Genomic DNA, 22899 nt, shown 5'->3' with positions numbered 1-22899 from the left:
TTCTATTGCACTCCATTATGACGGCAAATCTTTCAACAATATCAGATGTGTATATATGCTGCATATAATCCATTGCGAGAGTGAAGTTTTCCAAAGTATCATAAGGGTCCAATCCCATATTACATTGATAAAAGTGCCTACGAGCAAGTATTCGGTTTGCATAATGTTGACAGCTTATTGTTGATAGAAATTGCTATTTCTTAAAGAAAAACTATAACTGTGTCCACAATACCCTTACTGAACTAATTGAAAGCTTCTCAATTAACTGTGATATTAGGAAAGGTAAGCTCCTGTCCCTTCTTTTGATAAAATGTTCTTCTGGGCAAAACAATAAAAACTATACATTAATCCCAACTATCTGTATCACTCACCCTCATGGAATCTATGTCTAAATCGTGGTGGTATAAGAATAATGTTGTGGGAGGCTGCCATTTGAAGGCCCCCTCCCCTACAAAGTCGCTCTCTGCCAGCATCCTTTATGGGGGTTCAGCCAGCAGTCGCCATCCCTGCTGAACGGCAATCTGCTGCCCTTCCTCAGCCATCCTTATCACCTCCCACCCAGCTTCCACTCTCCACATTCCCCCATTTGTTCCACTTACCTGATCCTCCCTCTTTATTGCACCAGGCTTCACTCTTGTGGCCACCGGACTGCGCCCACCCTTTAGATCTCATGTCTTTACATGTTTTGAGCTAAGTCTGTACTTTTCCCACTATTCCCTTTTTCCACTCTCCTTTATCCCATTTTCTTTTCATGCCACAGACCACGCTGAGGCTACTCCCCTGGGTGGGGTCACACTTGGTAAAGTATCTCCACAGACAAGGCTTGTGCTTTAAGACCAGTTGACATGTGGCTTGGGGTAAGCCTCTAGTTATGGCTCAAATTTTGGAAAATCTAGGAGACATCTTAGTGGTCACAACAGTAAAGGAATTAATCAAACATCCCTGTGTATTAAAAACCCATGTTTGTATCTGTAAAGGTGTGGTCTTTGGTACGCATTATGAGTCCCACAGTAATTCCACCTCAGTGTTAGTGCTGTATTGTCCGACGGAATTACTGCCATATTACGACTAGTTGGGAGCGCACACACACACAGATGTAACAGCAATTCCGTTCGGCAGGGTTACCACCAAAAATGACTTTGCAACAGAAATTGCTCCCGGAATCAGCAGAATCACCATTACAGTCACCACATTTGTCGCTAGTATTGTCATCGCCTGAACAGGAAGCACTGAAACGGCCAGCTTGAAAAATACAATCCACCCAGAATGTCCCGATTCCTGTTGCCATCCAGGCACCATACTTGGGAAACATGTCACAGGAAAAGGGAAAGCCAAATTTAGAGGAGCAGTTGCAAGCCTCTGCAGGAAATCCTGCCCCCTGTCTCCTATATGTTGGAAGTCGGAGACTGCACCATGTTTGACACCAGCATTTGTGCCAATTCTGCAGCGAGTGTTTGAGAAAAGGTATCCTCTGAGAAAACCCTATCGAATGTATCCCCGAAGGGATGACAATCTGAGGGAGGAACTCCCTGAAGGAATATGAAAAAGAGTGAAAGAGAAGCTAGTGACATCACAAGAGATGAGCGTGACGCACTGAGAATATTACCTGAAGAGCATGTGTGAATCTTCCGGAAACTAATGACAAAGTTAAGAATCAAGTAAACTTTCATATGCAGAAAAGAAGATTGCACAAATGAGAAGTGCTATAGAAATGCAACCGTTTAATGATTGTACAGACGCTGAAACACAAGTAGTCTAAGTGATCATAGAAGCTGGCCATACGCAGTGAATAGATGTTACACACTATCAACGTTGGTCGTGGTGGCAAAGCAGGAGGATAGGAAGAGCCGCACATAGCGCTATTCAATCTCTTCCCAAAGCTACAGTCCATACTTCAGAAAGCAACGGTCTAGTTGTTTCGCATACGACGGATTCACTCACATCGGATCACGTGACAACGCACGTGACGGCTCACATGACCCCAGATAAGGAAGGAAGAGCCACCAGCAGACACGTCGCTACTGCCTTTACTGACGCTCCGTGAGTTCGTTACTAGGGTTCCTTCCACAGTGCTGATTGCTTTGCCTTTCCTTCGTTTCACTAATGCTGCCCTGTTCTTTCCTCCTAAAACACACAGACACCATCCTCGCTCGTTATTCATCTCCACCGATCTCTCGGATAGAGAGGTTCTTCCAGCAGCAGTGAGTAATCCTATACTCCGACTACTCTTTAGCCCTTTACCCCTCACTCCCTTAACCATCCTGCTCTCCTCCTTCTTTGTCCTCTTAGTTCCTCTGTTCTGATAAGAGCGAACAGATTGTTCAGATTGCCGGAAGCACCCCAGAACACTCTTTCCTCACTAAGGACTTAAGCCTTGATACATGGTACTTTTCCCCGCTTACTTGCAAACCTCGCAACTCACGGTAGTTTCCTGTACTGATGCTCACCTGTCACAAAGACACCGTCCTCGCTCGTTATTCATCTCCACCGATCTCTTGGATAGAGAGGTTCTTCCAGCAGCAGTGAGTAATCCTATACTCCGACTACTCTTTAGCCCTTTACCCCTCACTCCCTTAACCATCCTGCTCTCCTCCTTCTTTGTCCTCTTAGTTCCTCTGTTCTGATAAGAGCGAACAGATTGTTCAGATTGCCGGAAGCACCCCAGAACACTCTTTCTTCACTAAGGACTTAAGCCTTGATACATGGTACTTTTCCCCGCTTACTTGCAAACCTCGCAACTCACGGTAGTTTCCTGTACTGACGCTCACCTGTCTCTCTCTTTCTATATAGAAAGGTCATCGACCTTCCCTGCGTTACAGACCGATCAGAGGAATCCATTCCGACTCGACACTTCCTTCCGAAGAGTTCCGGCTATCCAGGGTTTTCTTCCCCAGGAGGGTTTCCCTGGGCGTTCCGCTTCCCTCCTCACTGAGATTACCTGCAGGGAGAGAGGGAGCGGGGCATCCACGGGAGATTTTCCGATATCTGCATGTTGCCTCGATTGTGAACCGCAGTTGCCCAGGTTAGTGAACTCAATTATTGAACACTATACAAATTGCCAGAGTTGACAGATAGCGACGCCCTCTTTTTGGGTTTCGCTGCCGGGGCGACGGCGGTTTGCCATGGAGCAACAGATGCACCAACTCATGGCTGCAATGCAGGACATGTCTTTAGAAATGCAGACCCTAAAACAAGACAATGCTCAATTAAAACAACAGATTAGCCGGTCTTTCTCTGAAACCCCTTCGTCAACATTCCACACAGATAAGTTTGACGGGAACCCACTTAAGCTGAAAGAGTTCCTTGACAGTTGTACCATTCAGTTTACATTCAGACCCAGATTATTTCCCTCTGGGAAGGATAAGGTGGGATTTTTGATTTCCCACTTATCGGGCCCAGCCTTAGCTTGGGCTACCCTGTTAGTAACTTCGGGAAATGTCATTCTGGACTACTACACTGCCTTCACTAACAGCCTGAAGACCATGTTTGGTCGAAAAGAAATCTCAGTATCCATTCAGGAAAGGTTACTTGACTTGAAACAGGGGTCTAAAGACCTCATCTCTTACATCATACTCTTTAAACAGTTGTCCTCTGAGACAGGATGGCCGGATGATGGTCTTATCACATTATTTTGGCGAGGGCTCTTCAGAGGAACTCAAAGACAAAGTTTCAAAGATTCCTAGACCAGCAAATTTGGCTGAAATGATTTCTATCACGATGCAGATAGATTACCGTTTACAAGAACGTCATCAGGAGAGGAAGAAGGGTAAGAGCCTTCGTACTCAGGTAGAGTTTTTTCCCGGAAGTACAAAGATGCTCTCTACTGAAGAACCTATGCAGATTGGGACCATGAAGGGCCCTTTATCCAGCACAGAAAGGGAGAGGAGAAAGACCTTAGGACTTTGTATGTATTGTGGTTCCTCTAGACACATGCTAAGAGACTGTCCTCTTGTTCCCCCTCGTAGAACCTCATCTCAGGGTTCGGGAAACGCCAAAACCCTACCGTAGGGGGAACCACGGTAGGAGTTTTTAAGCAGGGTTCCCCTTCTACTGAACGTTCCCCAGACATAGGGCTTGTGGACCAACCTATGGTTGTGGTTTCTTTGACAATAACCCTCTAGGCTACCGTTTTAAGGGATGTTCCTGCACTTATTGATTGCGGGGCAGCTGGGAACTTTTTGGATGATGAATGGGCCACCAAAAAAGGGATCCCCAAAGTAGCCAAACCCTTAGCCACACCTATTCAGGGGGTTGATGGAACTCCACTAAGCTCTGGTCCCATCCGGGAACAAACGGTACCCTTAAATTGTTCGGTGAGGACGCACCGGGAAATCCTAGAATTTGACCTCATTAAGACAGCGCATTTTCCGGTTATCTTAGGTCTCCCATGGTTGCGATTACATAATCCCTTCATCAACTGGTCGTCTGGGACTCTCTTTTTAGGTTCAGAATACTGCATCTCTCATTGTTTGTCCCATACTTCTATAGGGTTACATATCCCGTCAGAAATGGATAGGTGTCAAAGAGTCCCGGCTATTAGCCACATCAAAGGGATCCCTGAATGTCACCAACAATATATGTCAGTCTTCTCCACACCCAAATTTCCAAACCTTCCACCTCATCACAGAGATGACTGTCACATCGATCTGTTACCTGATCAACCAATACCCTTCGGGCGCATGTATGTACTGTCCCAAAAGGAAAAGGCCGCTCTGAAGGAATACCTTCAACAAAACATTCAAAATGGATTAATTTCTGAATCCACTTCACCCACGGGAGCATCATTGTTTTTCATTCCAAAGAAAGACTCAGACGAATTACGACCTTGTATAGATTACCACGGTCTAAACAGGATCACCATTCCAGATAAGTACCCCATGCCGTTGATTCCCGATATCTTGGAAGCAGTTCAAGGGGCCTCATTCTACACTAAATTGGACCTTCGAGGAGCCTATCATCTCATTAGAATTACTCCCGGAGATGAATGGAAAACAGCATTCCGTACCCCTTTTGGCCACTATCAATATCACGTCATGCCCTTTGGCCTGGTCAACGCTCCGGCTGTGTTTCAACGGTTCATGGACCATCTTTTCGCGGACATTCTCCTTCATTTTGTCATAATATATCTGGATGACATCTTAATATTCTCAAAGGACAAGGAAGGACACATCCGTCATGTCAATATTGTATTAGCACGCCTTCTGGAGAATCAACTGTATTGCAAAGCTGAAAAATGCGAATTCCATCAAACCCAAGTCACATATTTAGGGTTTGTTCTATCTCCCCAGGGGATTGCTATGGATCCTAGAAAGGTGTCTTCTGTGTTGGATTGGCCCCCACCAACCTCCATCAAAGAAATCCAAAGGTTTCTGGGTTTCACAAATTTCTATCGTAAATTCATCACAAGTTTCTCTGAAACTTTCCTACCTATAACGAGGCTGCTAAAAAAGAGAGTTCCCTTTGATTGGGATGAGGAAGCCCAGAAGGCTTTTGACAAGCTAAAACGTCTTTTCACTTCGGCTGCCATATTGGCCACCCCAGATCAAGAAAGACCATTAATTTTGGAAACGGATGCATCCCATCATGCATTAGGGGCGGTCTTACTCCAAAAAGACGATCAGGGAGAAGAAAGACCGGTAGCCTATCTATCCAAGACCTTCAATCCATCAGAAAGGAATTATTCTGTGCTGGAAAAGGAGTTGCTAGCTATTAAAAGAGCCTTCGAAGAATGGAGACATCTGCTATTGGGAACGAAATTCCCGGTTGAAGTGCATACGGATCACCAAAATCTCAAAGTGTTGCAGCAAGCTCATACAACGAACAGCAGACAAGCGAGATGGGCCCATTTTGTTCTGCCGTACAGAATAGAGTTTACTTACCTCCCGGGAAATCGAAATCTCTGTGCAGATGCCCTTTCACGCAAGGATTTCTCCAATAACAGATTCACTCCAGAACCTCTGTTTGCAAAGGCAAGATTTGTTGCGATGACCACGGACTTCCTTCATGAACTAAGGCAGGCTACAGCACAAAACAAGCAATCATGTGAAGATATTCCACGTCAACACCCACTTACATCATCACAAGGCTGCTATTTCCACAAGAAACAAGTTCTTGTTCCTTCAGCATCCCTACAAAAAGAAGTGCTCAGGATGTGTCATGACTCCAGAGCAGCCAGACATAGAGGAGTTCAAAACACCCTAGAACTGGTCTCTCTGTTTTTTGGTGGCCTACAGTAAAAATCGATGTCCACGACTATGTTTCCGCTTGTATGATTGGCCAACAGTCCAAGACCCCTCGAGTTCTACCTTACGGATTACTATCTTGTATGCCTATCTCAGACCAACCATGGAAATATATTTCTAAAGACTTTATTGTGGAACTTCCAGTTTCATCCCGACACACCACGATTCTGGTAACCATTGATTATCTTACCAAGTTGGCGCACTTCATTCCTCTTACTAAGATTCCTAGTGCTGAACAGATGGCTCAAGTGTTTATCACACATATCTTCTCCCGACACGGTCTTCCAGACACAATAGTGTCAGATCGAGGATCTCAGTATACCTCTAAATTCTGGAAAATTTTGTGTCGAGAGTTAGGAATAAAGAGGTCTCTCATTTCTGGATATCACCCATAGACCAACGGCCAGACGGAACGCCTAAACCAAACGTTGGAAGGGTACCTACGATGCTTTGTATCCGCAGCTCAAGATGATTGGTTGGAATTACTTCCATTGGCAGAATTCGCATACAACGCGTTTCATTCTGCACTGAACTCCACTCCTTTTTATTGCTCCTATGGATTTCACCCGTCATTCTTACCTTCCATCTTACCTCCTTCTTCTCAATGCCCAGGAGTCGACCAAATAGTTTGTGACATCCAGGAAGGACATAGACTGGCCCGCCACTCACTGAAAGCAGCCCAGGACCGGGAGACAGATACCTTCTCTCCAGGAGGGAGAATCGGTTTGGCAAGTTGTCTTCCCGGTTTTTTGGTCCCTTCAAGATCCTCTCCATAGTAGGAACATCTGCTGTTCGATTAGAACTGCCTCGCTCATGGTCACGTATTCACCCAGTTTTCCATGTCTCGCAGATTAAGCTGTACGTTCCTGACCGCTTTGCTCGGAGACCCAAGAGTCACCCTCCTCCAATCAACACTGATACAGGTCTAGAATATGAGGTGGCCAACATCTGCGATTCTAGATACAGACGAGGTCGCCTTCAGTTCCTTATAGACTGGAAGGGGTACTCACCCTCAGAAAGGACGTGGGAAGATGCTTCAGGGGTTCATGCCCCCAAACTGGTGAAAACGTTTTTTCGATTCCATCCCGGCAAGCCGGGTTCACCTCCCCTGAGGAGGGGTCATACTGTTACACACTATCAACGCTGGTCGTGGTGGCAAAGCAGGAGGATAGGAAGAGCCGCACATAGCGCTATTCTATCTCTTCCCAAAGCGACAGTCCCTACTTCAGAAAGCAACGGTCTAGTTGTTTCGCGTACGACTGATTCACTCACATCGGATCACGTGACAACACACGTGATGGCTCACATGACCCCAGATAAGGAAGGAAGAGCCACCAGCAGACGCGTCGCTACTGCCTTTACTGACACTCCGTGAGTTTGTTACTAGGGTTCCTTCCACAGTGCTTATTGCTTTGCCTTTCCTTTGTTTCTCTAACGCTACCCTGTTCTTTCCTCCTAAAACACACAGACACCTCCCTCGCTCGTTATTCATCTCCACCGATCTCTCAGATAGAGAGGTTCTTCCAGCATCAGTGAGTAATCCTATACTCTGACTACTCTTTAGCCCTTTACCCCTCACTCCCTTAACCATCCTGCTCTCCTCCTTCTTTGTCCTCTTAGTTCCTCTGTTCTGATAAGAGCGAACAGATTGTTCAGATTGCCGGAAGCACCCCAGAACACTCTTTCTTCACTAAGGACTTAAGCCTTGATACATGGTACTTTTCCCCGCTTACTTGCAAACCTCGCTCCTCACTGTAGCTTCCTGTACTGACGCTCACCTGTCTCTCTCTTTCTATATAGAAAGGTCATCGACCTTCCCTGCGTTACAGACCGATTAGAGGAATCCATTCTGACTCGACACTTCCTTCCAAAGAGATCCGGCTATCCAGGGTTTTCTTCCCCAGGAGGGTTTCCCTGGGGGTTCTGCTTCCCTCCTCACTGAGATTACCTGCAGGGAGAGAGGGAGCGGGGCATCCACGGGAGATTTTCCGATATCTGCCTGTTGCCTCGATTGTGAACCGCAGTTGCCCAGGTTAGTGAACTCAATTATTGAACACTATACAAATCGCCAGAGTTGACAATAGACTGCAGACAGAGCCGCCATTGTATAGAAGCTGGACATCAGTGTCATGAATTTTAGTAAGCTGAAACCCATGGAGTGCAAAGGCTGAGAATTGTGTCGCAGCAAGAATAAGCTGAGATCATGGAAGAGCCTGCAGGGCTGACTGGCCTGACATCAAAACAGAAGTAGTCAAGGTCGGTTATCTATTCTTGAAAGCAATAAACATTAGAAGGATGAATCATACCTTATCGAGGGGCAAAGAAAGAACACCAAGAGTGCCAAGTTTTATTCATTTAAGACATTTAAATGCTGCAGAATAGACCAGAATCATGGTCTCCTGTCACGTGAGCTGAGTATGGAAATAGAGTTCAGCTTGGAGTCCTAGAACACCGATAGTGAAAGCCTGTACTCACATATATTCCCACAGGCAAGGATACTTTGCAAGGCCAAGTTCAAAAACAATCCGCATGGCAGAAGGCATGGGTGATGAGAGATGTTGGGCTAATTGGGTAAAGTAAAGTCCACCTCCTGGCACCTGGGAATGAGCTTATGTACTGCTAAGTGAACCAAATGTTCCAGACATGGCACCAGCGTGACAACCAATTGTAGAGGGCCGTATTACGAAGGGCCTTATAGTTTGAGAGTCAATGATATACTGTGTACTTAATAATGTTGAAGATTACATGTTTTATAGGTAGGCATACATTGTTCATCTGACAGTAGACAGCCAATCGCAATCCCAGACCTCATAGAAAGTATACTTAGATGTTCCCCTTGATCGTATCACAATCCCTCATTTTTTCTTATTTGCCACATAGTATGAGGTATATTAGGATGTTTTTATGTGAAATATTTCGAGAACTGAACAAACGTCCATTGATGTTCGTTGGAACCTCCCTGTTTTAGATAATTGTCAATAAAATAGCAACCTTTGCCAACTTCCTGAGTTGGTTTGATTATTTGGACTCATTCTGTGAACCCCATACATGGCATGCACAATACTAAAGAACCATACATTCACAAGCTACCAGAGATGAGGCTGCAAAAGCAGAACTTTACGGAGTCTGAACTGCAGGTCCTAGTAGAGTAGGTAGTCTGCCACGCCGAGAAGCTATATGGCAGCAGGCAGTGCAGTACCTATGCCCAGAGGAGGAACCCACCACCAGTGTCACAGCGCACCATGGCAGCGATATGGGCGAGGCTGGATACAATGAAGCAGAACCAGGCATCCATGGAACAACTGGCAGGCGAGCTGGTGCAGCATCTGCAGGCAATAAGGGACCGACTCCAGGGAAAATGCAGGAGTTCCCCTTCCCTCTTCCAGACCAGCCCTGCCATCACTGCAGTAGGGCAGAGGATTAGGGAACACATGGAGGGCATGTCCCACTCCTTTTGACACCTGACACCAACAGTGCTTGAGCAGTCTGCCAAGGCCAAGAGGCCACGGTAGTAGCATTACAATGCACATTTTGTTGGGGGTGGGGCGTTGGAGGTGAGTGGGCATGGTGTGCTGGGAATGGTGATTTGGGGAAGGGGCGGTGGGTAGAAAGGGTGTATTGGGGATGGTATAATGGGAGGATGTGTTGGGGATGGTGTGTTGGGAGATGGGTGGGGAGGGTGTGTTGGGGACGGGGCAATGAGGGTGTGATGGGGATGGGGAGGTGGGTGTAGAGGGTGTGTTGGGGTGGTGTGTTGGTGACGTGGGTGGGGAGGCTGTGTTGGGAATGGTTTGTTGGGTAGGTGCAGGGCATTAGGGAGGGTGTGTTGAGGATGGTGCATTGGGGATGGGGAGGTGGTTTGGGTGGGTGTTATCTGATTGAAGGAGGTAGGTGGGTTAGGATGTGTTGGGGATGGTTTTATTCAAATGTGGTGATTACATTCTAGTTCACTTGAAGCAATGCTAGGACATTCCTTATTGTGTGCATGTGTTTTATTCATTACGTGGCTACATACAGAGGTGTGTAGCATGTGGATATGAATGTGCTCAAACAAAATTGTCTGTAAGTTCTTGCCAAACCAGACATCCATCCCCACTCTCCTCCTGCTCACTGCATGGCAGCACAGCACCCACAAGTAGTGAGTCATCCTCTTCTGGGGTAGCATGTCCTCATCAGGGGGCAGGGTGACATTCTGGCTGAGGCAAATGTTGTGCAGCATGTCACAGGCAAGAAAAATGTGTCCAACTTTCTCTGGACTGTACATCAAGACCCCTCCTGTCCCATGTGTACACCAGAAACAACCCTTCAACAGGCCAAATGTCCGCTCAATGCACAGCCTGACCCAGACGTGTGCCTCGTTGTAGGCCCCCTCCTGTGGCGTATGTGGATTTCGCACAGGTGTTAGCAGCCATGGTATCTGGGGGTATCCAGAGTCACCTGAAAGGGCAAAGGTCATAGGTATCAGTCAAAGGGCCTCATTACGAGGTGGCGGTAAGGGATTACCGGCACCGGTAAGGGCACCGGTGCCGGTAAACACTTACCGCCCTACTACGAGGTCCCTTTGCGGGTCCCGCTAAGGCCGCCTGGTTTTACCATGCGGCCTTAGCGGGACACGCAAAGGGACTTTGGGGAATTACCAGGGCGGAGTCGGTAAGGGTTTGGAGGCAGCCATGGAGCTAATAGCTCCATGGTTACCTCCAACCTCGTAATGAGGACCACAGTGCATTGAGGATGTGTTGCCTTTTCCAATGGCTTGTTGATAGACACTCTGTGCATGCTTTTTACAGGAATTGTCGTATTACATGATTTAACCTCACAGATGTGGAGTCATTCACTATGGGGGAACATATGCATTGTTGTGTTACACCAAACACACAGCTCATGGCAAGCACTACTCACTTTACGGGTCTCTGATTGGCAAGGCAGAATATATGTTGCCAGTTTTTCGGCCTGTGCATTGCTTTCATGCATGTGTCCTGATGGGTGATACGTTTTACTTGTGCAGGTTTATGGTGTCTGCATCTATTCCATAATGGTTTACCATACATGGTTATCGGAGTACATGGCATTACTTTGTGCAAGTGTTACATTGTATTTGTGTGTGTTGAACTGTGTCATTCCATGTATAGGGTTGTATTATGTTGCGTTGGGGTTCCTATAGTCCTGTTTGTGTGTGTGTTTCTTGCCTGTTGAGCAATATGCATTGGCGACTTACTACTGCATTGACAAGCATGTCCTAGTCCTGTGGGTTGTTGGGTGTCATGTGTGGGGTGAAAGGGTAGGTCCTGCATGTACAGAGCCTTGGTAGGGCATGCATTGTTCTGTTGGGGTAATACCCCCTTGCATGCCATTTCACTTGTGCTATGAGATCAGTTTGTGTGATGGCACTGTCCTCACCCAATATCCATGTCTGTTGCCCTCTGTGCCTCTCCATGTATCCAGGCAGTGGGCCACAGTATGAGTTGGGCGGTATTCCGATGGTAAATCTGCCTGAATACCGCCCAATGGAATTACTGTTACTGCCACTTATCTCTGGATTAAAAATGGCTCTGGTGGAGTTACTACCCATTTTATAGTGTCCACTGGACTCTATGGGGCATTTATGTTGGAATCACCAACAGCAGAATTACTGCTGTGCTAATTCCGCCGATTTCTATGATTCTCAGCAAAAGCTGGGAGGATTTATCCCCCACTCCAGGGCCATACTTGTAGTATGGTGGTGTGGGAAAAGTGGCGATAATTCCGTCACTGCCAGTTTTATACTGCACTGCCATTCTTGTAATGAGCCCAATGTCTTGTTCCACAGGGCCATGACATCGTGGGTGAAATCAGGGAAACGGACACAGCAGTGTGTGATCATGAGGTCAGTATCGCAATTGACCTGCAGATTTAGGAAGTGACTGCTTCCTGTTGCGGTATATCTCTTCAGATGTCTGGGGGTCACCAACGCTACATGGGTGCAGTCCAGAGCGGCAATCACATTGGGCATGTGGGGTGATGCATAGAAATGTGCCTTCATGGCATACTCCTGTGCAAGGGTGGTTGGCAGGGAGGTGTGCCAGGAGACATGATGCAGGAGTGCTTCCAGCACCTGCACAGCCAAAGGGTGATGGCTGGAAGATTTTCAATCAATGATAACCACTGGCTCAGTCGTGGGCATCCCTCCAGACCATCATTTTTCAGCCTGCTAAGCCATTACAGAAGGGGTAAAACCATATGCAAATCAGGCTTGGTACCACCCCAAAAAGGGCGACCAGTCTAAACTGCTAAATCACATTCCTTCTACACGAGACCACAAGCATCCTCAGACATGTTTCAGCGTCATTGGGCATCATTAGTGAGGAGTAGCTTGGGGCTTTATGCCCGCAGGCTCGGCACCCACATCTGGAAATACCTGTCCATGACTACAGCAAAACAAAAAAGGTGATGGCTGGAATGTTTAGAATGAATCTTAACCTCTGGCATTGCTCTGGAAAACCCTGCAGACCATTGTTCTTTGCCTGCCAAGCCATTACAGAAGGGGAAAGACACAAGGGAAATCAGGCTTGGCCCCACCCCAAAGGGGACAGTCCAGCCCATACTGCTAGGTCACAGCCCTTCTGCACGAGACTGCAAATATTCCCACAGATGTTTCAGCCTCGTTGGTCCTCATCAGTGAGGAGTGGCTTGACTGTCTAGTTCCAGCAGGCTCGGGATCCAGGTCTTAGCCTACGCATCCCTTACACCTGAGCAGCGACCAGACAATGATACTGTTACCACTGCATTATCGCACCGCCCAACTATGAGTTTGGCGGAACGTTTGAGGATTCACCTCCAGCTATGACCTGGAGGTAAATCTGACGACCTTCTGCTCATTTTCTGTGGAATTATTGCTGGGCATAGAATTACTGCCGCAGTAATTCTGCCAAAAATGCCCCATGTCCTAAGTGGATTTATTTATTGATTTATTTATTTGGATTTATCAAGCGCCCAGCGGCCCGGAGGCATTGTGGCGCCGTTACAGAATATTCAATTTAGTACAGGTTAGCAGCAGTGGTCACAAGTAGGTATAAAACATCGTTGAGCAGGTGTTCTGTAGTTACAGAGGAACAGTATTGGAGGCAGGCAGAGTAATAAAAAGGATTAGTTGAAGAACTTTGTTTTCAGGGTTTTCCTGAAAGTAGAGAGGGATTGTTCACTTCTCAGCTTGGGTGGTAGCGAGTTCCATGCTTTGGGGGCTAGAACGTAAAAGCTGGTTCCGCCAGCTTTCACTCTGTTAAATGCTGGGACTGAGAGTTGGTGTGTGTATTTGTTGCGTTTTGGCCTGTGGGCTTGTGCTTGGTGTATTCTTTCTACTAAGTACGTTGGTGCGGTTTGGGTAAGGCATCTGTGTGTGATTGTGACTTACACGCCCACTGACATTTGTAATCCGGCGGCAATACCACCAGACCGAGTGGCAGTAACGGTAATTCTGTTAGGTGGTATTCCAGCAGATTTACTGCCAGAATACCACTCAACTCGTAATCTTCCCCTATGTATTCTATTATATCTGTAATGTCACCCCAGAGTGTTGCCCCTAAACTTGCTCTTCCTTTGTATATATTATAAAAATATTTTATTGTGTGTGTGTGTGTGTGTGTGTGTGTAATGTTAGTAATTTCCAAAACAAACATTTATACTACTACTACTCTGCAACTACGACTAGTACTACTTCAGTATTATGAACGAGTAAACCCCATAACTAAGAAGAAAAAGAGCATTAGCATATGATATGAATACCTTCATCAATGAATACACAGAAAACTAAATAAGAGATTCTGACAGATTAAAGCGTGAGCCACATACATTGAACTTCTCTGGGAAAATCCATGCAGTGCACAGCATCCTCACAATATAAGCATCCAAGGTCATTGGGTCTTCCATGAATGTTCTATATTTCCCATCATATTTAACCCATATTCTTTCTTTCAGCGCTACTTGATGATTGCCTCTGTGATGACATGAAGTGTGTCGCGAGAATCTTGCAGGAACCAGAAGGCTTTGAGTCTTGGTAAGTGTTTTTTTTAACAAATCAATTGCTTCTGTCCTTTATGCCGTGGGCCTTTCAGATGAGCCATAACGAAGTAGCTCAGTTCATTAATGTCCCTGATACAGAGATATCAATAGAGTCATTATAAAGTTGATGTCTAGTTTTCCAAGTATGTAGCTCTGTGCAAGAGAGGTGAGGAGATATAGTCAGATGGGGAGGTGTAGGTAGGATAAGATAGGATGGGTAGTTCATTCAGGGACGAAGGATAGAAAGGTAGACCCAGGTGGGGGGTAACGTGTGGTGTGGTTATCCTTGTAACTATTGTAAACCGTATTTGGTTGAGAAAATTGAATTAGGTGGCAGTCCTGCAAATCAAAGGCTAGATGTTACGCTGTTTACCATGCAAAATAATCCAGCCAGGCTTTATCCATGGCAGAGCCATGACTGTGGAACTCGTTTCATGTTCTTTTCCAAAAATGTTAAAACCCTATTTATTTACTCTTGCCTAACACGTTTGGTTTACTCGTTGATATTTCAGGTGTGTTGCCTTGTACATAGGTTGTGTTATCTTAATTGTGATCTTTTATCAATCAAACAATCAATCTATTTTGGGGATAAAAATCCATAAAACATATATAAATACAAGAGTACGTTCATGATAAATAACATAAAAGCACATTACAATACAGTTCATCACAGTATCATTAGAATTTAAATGGCAAACTACTCTGGCGTTGTAATAAGTCAGAAAAATAATCCATCGAAGCGATGACTATTAAAATGTACATCTAACTATTAACAATGAGTGAAACTCACGGGCGTTATCATTGTTACCAGCATGAAATATACTTCTACTAATAGTTCTTGAATAGGAAATAGCTTTGAGCGTACTGGTAGGTGTGTAGTCCATGTAAATCATCTCTCATCTTGATTATGCAGTTACATGTCTTTATATCAAAGTAATTTATAAAGAATGTACATATATTGAATCATTATTAAAAGCATTTTTTAAGAGAATGCACTTTATTTTTATTTTTTGGGGGTCCTCCAAAACTCTGTTTCCAACCCCTAAAAACCAACCCCAACCGTTTCCCAAAAATATTTAATCCTTTACCCCACCCCTAAATGCATTCTCTATAACATTTTCGTTAAAAAAGAATTCGATAATAGTTCATTCTTTAAAAAATATTTGATATAAAGAATGCATATGAATGCTTGGATCGCAAGTCCAAACTTTTTCTTACTAACCATGCTCTATGGATGATCCTAGACACTACATAAATTGCTAGCTGAAATACCCGGCATTGCCCGGGCTTTAATTCCCTCATAGGTACATGTGACTGTGCAAAATTTGGTGCAGATTGGTGAAATGGTGTGGAATTGTATAAGGAACAAGGCTGTGCCGAGCCACAAACCCACAAATACATATCAAAATTTTGACTTTTGCTGAAATCCGGGAAAAGGGGTGGGTTTTCTAGATGTCATGTAGACAGTAATGTCCGGAAGGTCCTAACGGGTGGCTGTGCAAAATCCTGTAGTGTATTATAATCAAAACATTCACTCAAGAGTGTTTTCAAAAGAAAATAATCTTCATTATTTATAAATTTCAATATTGCCCAAAACGTACTTTACATCAAATGTTTTTTGTTGTTGTATGTGACCTTACCGAAAACAATTATAGAGTGGTAAATGTCATTGCGTGAAAACACTGAAAAACACTGAATTTGTGTTGTTTTTTTTTTTTATTTGGGGCTCCCACACTCAATCTCCCCATTCTTTTAACCGTGTAACGCCACCCCAAGCCCATCCAAACCCATTTTAACCCCTTACCCCACTACCCTTTATTTATTTAATTAAAATGTGCATTGTTCACAAGACCTTCTGGGGTCTGGGGCCTCAATACCTTCAAATCTCTCTTCCTAAATCTCGTCCTTCTCAAGCTCTTTGCTCATCCGCCTCCAACTCCCTCAGAGTCAGTCGCTTCTCCAAGCAACGAGTTGGTGGTAGATCTCTTTCTTTGGTGAGTGCCTCCCTCTGGAACAGCCTCCCTGCCTCTCTGAAACTTGAGGAGAACCATCTACAGTTCCAGAAGCACCTCAAAACCTTTCACTTTGCTTCTGCTTTTTCTCCTCCTCTCCTCTGCTGACCTCCTGGCTGTAGCCTGAACTGCACTGGCTACCTGGACACCCTCTGATCTCGGGCCCAGGTCCGTCCCCCCACCAGTGTCCTACACCTGCACTGCCCACCTGGCAACCCCCGCACTCGGGGACTGTTTCTGTATCCCTACAGTCCCCCTACCATCCCTTGACACCTGATGCCCGCACTTACCCATGCACTTGCCAGATGCTGGGCGTTTACTTACTTATTGTTATCATCTTCACTTGTACAGCACTGTCCTTTCCCCCTTCCCTCGCACTTATGCGATCTGAATGACACTTGGCCTACTAAGATCGTTGTCCGTCCTCCCCCCTGTTCTCCTACCTTGCCTCGTCGCGCCTCGAAACACTTGTGTATAGACACGTTATAAATGCCATATCATATCATATCATGGTATTTGGGGTGGAGAAAAATGGGGGCTGTGAAGGGGAGGTGGGGGGAAAAGGGGATAGTAACAGGCACACATGAGGTGGGGGAAATTGGGAGACTATGACAGAGTTGGTATAGGTGGGGAAAATGGCAGACTGACTGTGATGATGGAGGCAGGGGTAAGGGGGAACTGTGAGAAGGAAGGGAAAGGTGGGGAACAATGGGGGACTCTGATGAGTAAGATGGGGGTAGAGTTAACGGGGCACTATGACAGGGAAGAGGGAGGCAGGTAGTAGTCTGGGACTGTAACGATGAAGAGAGAGGCTGGGGTAATGGGACAGTGTGACAAAGAAGAGTAGCCTGGATGGTAAAGAGGGACTGTGCAGAGGAAGAGTGAGGCAGGGAGTAAAGGGAAATTGTGAAGAGCAGGAAAAGGGAGGTAGTAGTAATGGGGGACTGTGACAATAAAGTGGACGGTAGAGGTAACAGTGGTTGTGATGAGGAAGAGCGATATGGAGTAATGGGGAATGTGTTAAGGAAGGTGGGGAACATGGAACACTTTGAAGAGGAAGAGGGAGGCAGCAGGTAATGGGGTTCTGTGATGAAGAAGAGTTAATTGAAGGTCATGGGGGACTGTGGCGAGGAAGAGGTAGACAGTGCAATGGACTGTGATGAGGAAAAGGGAGGCTGAACTGTTTGGGACTGGGACAAGGAAAAGTGAGGCAGTGGTAATGGGGCTGGGATAAGGAATAGTGAGACAGGATCATGGGCAAGTGGGAGGAGGGAAAGTGAGGAAGCAGTAATGAGAGACTGAGAAGAGAAATAGGGAGGAAACAGCAATAGGAGACTGGGATGAGGAAGCATAAGGAAGGGTATTGAGGGACTGGGATGAGGAGGAGTAAGGTGTGGACAGGGTAGAGACAGAGTGAGATGGGCTAATGGAAGAGTGGGAGGAGGGAAAGGGAGGAAGCAGTAATGAGGGACTCGGAGGAGAAATAGTGAGTCAACAGCTATGGGGGTCTTGGGATAACAAAGCATAAGGCTGGGTATTGGGGTCTGAGATGAGGAAGAATGAGGTGGGTGTAATGGGGACTGGGAATAGGAGGATTGTAGTTGGGTAATGGGGAATGGGACAGATAGATTGAGACAGGGTAATGTGGGACTGCAATGAGGAAAAGTGTTGCAGGGCTAATTCGGGCCTGGGACATGGGAAGGTGAGGTAAGGGTAATGAGGATTGGGAAAAGGAAGAATGATGCAGGGTAAAGCGGAGTGGGATGAAGAAGAGTCAATTCCTGTAATGTGGTACTGTGATGAGGAAGTGTGATGCCTTGGTAGCAGGGAACTGGGTCAAAGAAGAGTGATGCTGGGGTCATTGGGGACCGGGACAAGGAAGAGTGAGGCAGAGTTAATGGGGATGAAGAAGAGTGAGGCATGCATAATGAGGAACTGGGATGAGGAAGAGTTAGGCGGTGTAATGGGGGACTGGGATGAGGAAGATTTAGGTGAGGGTAATGGGGGCTGGGATGAGAAAGAATGAAGCAGGGGTAAATGGGGACTGGGTGGAGGAAGAAAGATGTGGGGTAATGAGGGACTAGGATGAGAAAGATTGAGGCAGGGAAATGGGGGACCGAGACAAGGAAGAATGAGGTGGGGTAATGGGGTACTTGGATGAGAAAGAGTGAGACAGGGGCAATGGTGGACTGGGACAAGAAAGAGTGAGGCATTGGCTCTGGGTAAATGGGATGAGGCAGAGTTAGGTAATGTAACAAGGAGTTGGGTGAGGAAGAGTGAGGCAGGTGTAATAGGACACTCAGACAAGGAGGAGGTAGGGTAAAGTGGGACTGTGATGAGAAAGAGTTTGGTGGTGGTACTGCTGGACAGGGACAATGAAGATTGAGATGGGGAGTAAAGGGGGACAGTGACAAGGAATAAGGAGGCAGGGATAATGTGGGTGAGTAACAAAGAAGAGGAAGGTGGCCAGTAATGTGGGACTGTGATGAGGAAGAGGAGGTGGGGGTAATTTGATATTTTGGAGAGGAAGAGAAATATGGGGTAATGTGGACTCTGAAGGGGAAGGGGGAGGCAGGGGATACTAGGATACTGTGATGAGGAATAGGGAGGCACAACTGCATGAGGGACTGTGACGAGGAGCAAGGAGGAGGGGAAGGAGGAATTTGACAAGCAAAAGAGAGGCATGAATAATGGGGGACTGGGACAAGGAAGAGTGAGGCTGGGGTAATGTGGTACTTGGGTGATAAAGACTGAGGTAGTTGTAATGGGGAAGTGAGACAAAGCAGAGTTAGGCAGTGACAGGGACATGGGTGAGAAAGCGTGAGGCAGGGGTAATGGGGCACATGGACAAGGAGGAGGGAGGTGGGGTAATGGGGGATTGTGACAAGGAAGATTGAGGTGCTGAGTAATGGGGGATTGTGACCAGGAATTTGGAGGCAGGAGTAATGGAGGAGAGTAAAAAGTTACAGGGATGTGGGTGGTAATGAAGGACGGTGATGAAAAAGAAGAAGGAGACAGGGTAGTGGGGAACTGTAATGAGCAGGAAATGGGAGGTAGGGATAATGGGGTATAGTCTAGAGCAGAGGTCTGCAACCTGTGGCTCTCCAGATGTCTTGGACTACAACTTCCATGATCCCAACCCATTAACTATGCTGGATAGTGCCAATGGGCATTGTAGTTCAAAACATCTGGAGAGCCAAATATTGCAGACCCCTTGCATAGAGGAAGAGGTTGGCAGGAGTAACGGGGGACTGGGACAAGAATGTGTGAGGCCAGGTAATTGGGATCTGGGACTGGGAAGTGTGATGTAGTGGGAATGTGGGAATGGAACGAGGCAGAGTGAGGCGGGTAATGGAGAACATGGCTGAGGAAGAGTGTGGCAATGGGAACTGGGATGCTGAAGACTTTGGCGGTAGTATTGAGGTTCTGCTATAGCAGGCAAAGGGAGGTAGGGGTTATGGTGTATAAAGTAGAGAAAGAGGGACACTGGGGTAATTAGGGGCTATGATGGGGAAGAGCAAGTTGGGTTTAATGTGGGATTGTGTCAAGTAAGATGAAGGTGGGAGGCTGGGGTAATGCGATACTGTCATGAGGAGCATGGAGGAATAGGGAAGCATGTGACCATGGGTACTATGAAGAGGAATATGTAGGTGGGACGAAGGGGATCTGTGATGAGGGAAAAGGTGACTGGAGTAATGGTGAACTTGGACAAGGATGAGAAAGAGTGAGGTAGTAGTAATGGGGGAATGGAAGAGGGAGAGTGAGGTGGGCTAATGGAGAATATGGGTGAGGAAGAGTGGGGCAGGGGTAATGGGGAACTTGTGCGAGGAGGTTCGAGAGGTGTGGAAATGGGGGACTTGGACGAGGAAGAGTTTGGCTGTAGTAATACTGGAGTGGCATAAGGAATGCTAATGCGGTGCATTGGGGGACTGTGATGAAGAAGAGGGAGGTGGGGTACGGGGCTATTGTGATAAGAGGGTGGAGGCAAGAGTTATTGGTGACTCTAATGAGGATTAGGGAGGCCTGTGGTCACGGGGGACACTGTAAGAAAGAGGGAGGAAGGGTAATGAGGTACTGGGATGAGAAAGAGGGAGGCAAGACCAATGGGAGACTAGGATGAGGAAGCATGGGTGGTGATAATAGAGGACTGCGATGAGGATGATTGTGAGCAGTTTGTAATGTGGCAATGGGGCAACAAAGAGTGAGTTAGGGCAATGGGGAACCTGTATAAGGAAGAGTAAGGTGGGGTAATGGAGGACTGGGATGAGGAAGAGTGAGGCAGGATAATGGGCAACTGGGAAGAGAAAGAGTAAGGCAGTGGTCATGGGGATTGCGATGGGGAAGATTGAAGCTGAGCTAATGTAGACTGAGATGTGGAAGAGTGATTCAGGGCCAATGTGGACTGGGACAAGGAAGAGTAAAAAGAGACTGGGACCAGGACAAATGAGACCGGTTAATGGGGGACAGGGACCAGGAAGAATGAGGTGGGCTAATGGGTTACTTGGAAGAGGAATACTAACACAGGGAAATGGGGGAATCATATGAGTAAGAGTGAATTGGGAGTCATGGGCACTGGGACAAGGACACGTGAGGCAGTGAATGGGGAACTAGGATGAGTGAGGCTGCAGTAATGGGGGACTAGGATGAGGAAGAGTGAGGCGGGGTAATGGGGGACTCAGATGAAAAAGAGTGAGGTAGGATAATGAAGGGACTGGGATGAGGAAGATTGAGGAGGGGTTAATATGGGACTGTAACCAGGAAGAGTGAGATGGAAGGGGGGCTGGGACAACGAAAAGAGAAGCATGGGTAATGGAGCAATGGCACAAGGAAAAGTGAGGAAGGAAGAGTGAGGTAGGGGTAATGGGAAACTGGGATGAGGCAGAGTGAGGTGGGGGAATAATAGGGGACTTAGAAGAGGAACTTGAAATGGGGTGATGATGGTCTGGCATGAAGAAGAGTGAGACAGGATAATGGTGGCTGGGGTGACGAAGAGTAACGTTGGAGTAATGGGGGTCTGGGAACTAGAAGAGTTTGGGTCATTTAGATCACTTAGTTCAGTCCACTGCAAGGAGGGCCATTTGGGTAAAGATCCACTTGTGATAATACTGATAGATACAAGATGTAAATAAAATAACTGCACAGAAAGTCAAAGGGCAGTCTAATAGCTATGTTAACACTAGTTCCTATGAAAAACACATAGATTGTGTTGCCATTTGGTGCTAAGGGCCCCTTTAATGAGACACAGCTTCACAAGTACACTGTACATTTGAGCAGAACGCTTTATTTCAAGTGTACTTGTTTGCTTCCTCTATGAAATGCACAGTTGCTGGCCATGTATCACTCAGCCCACCACCTGTTGTTTAATTTAAAAAATAAAATACTTTGTCTTCAGTATTACCATTTTCTTGATGGCTTTTGTTTGTGTAAAGCAAATTCTTACAAAAATCCAAGATGGTGCTGGAGTTTTGCTCTTGAAAATTATTTACCTCAGCTTAATGCATTGTATCATGTGAGATATGTAAATATTTTAGTACCAGGGCACCCCGCCCCTTACAACATTTTTAAGGTCTACTAGATGGATGTGCACCAAACCAATAAAAGGCACAACTGCAGTGCTTTGTGTCACTCCTGAAACAAATTTGAAATAAACCCATCTAGCAGTTTAGGCGTTTGCCATATTTTTAAGGAAAACAACCACCTGGAAAAATGCTGGTGTAATGTGCAAGCCAGGAAAGCTACCTTGTAAAACACACATACAACCGGCTTAGTCTGTATGCCAGTTCAATGGATCTCAATTTTTCCTGTGGTAAAATAAATGGAAAAAAGTACCCCGTTTTCAGACTTTGCACCCTTCGAACAATTGGACCATTTTCCACCAAACTTTCAAAGATTTTGTGAGCCCTGTCCCGAACACATCTCTCGTAAAGTTCTTACAGATATGTCAAATGAGTCAAAAGTTATTAGCAACAGAATTTTTGCAGAGTCAATAGGTCTTAGCTGCCCCCTTAACTAGCTGTTACCCTATAATGACGGCTCCATTTTTTAAATGATAGCTTTTCGCTGCAATAGATGTATACAGACCTTACGTGTCCCCATGAATTTGGAGTTTGCACCCAAATTGGAAGCGACCACTTGTCACAGATCTTTCTGTAAGCCCTTTTTTACATATGCTGCCATTGATCATATTGTTTGTGATAACCATGAAGTACAGTGTGGAAGGAACACCTCTGCACAGCCACCCAATGTAAAGTACAAAGGACCATTGACCAGAAATGTCAAATATAAGTTGTAAAATGCTTTTTGTGTTTATAGATTATTAAAACTTTAACACAGACATTCAAATGAATAAGCATACTTAGAAAATAAACTAAACCCACCAATAATACCAAAGTTCTTCCTGTAAAGGTGCAGTCCTCCAAAGTAATCAAAGAAAGAAGGCAAAAAGTAATCAAAAATGGAGTGCACAGCTTGTAAGAAAAAACAGCTTTTTGTTTGCAAATATGGCGGGAGAATCAGACAGCTCTGTGGAACTGAAGTGATGAACAACTCAACAAGCCCACTCTGGGCTACAATATTTAAGGCGGAAAACCGCAAAATTACAATATTCTGTG

At 45.9% G+C, this 22899-nt stretch overlaps 1 protein-coding gene across 1 annotated transcript in view; it reads left to right on the top strand.

The window, feature by feature from the left end:
• The window catches only part of LOC138493159 (lysozyme C-3-like), a 138272-nt gene that overhangs the window by 68544 nt on the left and 46829 nt on the right, over nucleotides 1-22899 (top strand). The window contains exon 3 of the mRNA XM_069620344.1: nucleotides 14193-14271. Within this exon, the coding sequence (XP_069476445.1) occupies nucleotides 14193-14271 (79 nt within the window). The remainder of the gene's footprint in view (nucleotides 1-14192; nucleotides 14272-22899) is intronic.

Source organism: Ambystoma mexicanum, chromosome 10 (genome assembly GCF_040938575.1).
Source record: "Ambystoma mexicanum isolate Mex_15411 chromosome 10, UKY_AmexF1_1, whole genome shotgun sequence".
In the NCBI taxonomy this organism is placed as follows: Eukaryota; Metazoa; Chordata; class Amphibia; order Caudata; family Ambystomatidae; genus Ambystoma; species Ambystoma mexicanum.
The sequence above is the reverse complement of the archived record's forward strand: the minus strand, read 5'-3'. Positions and strand labels throughout refer to the sequence as shown.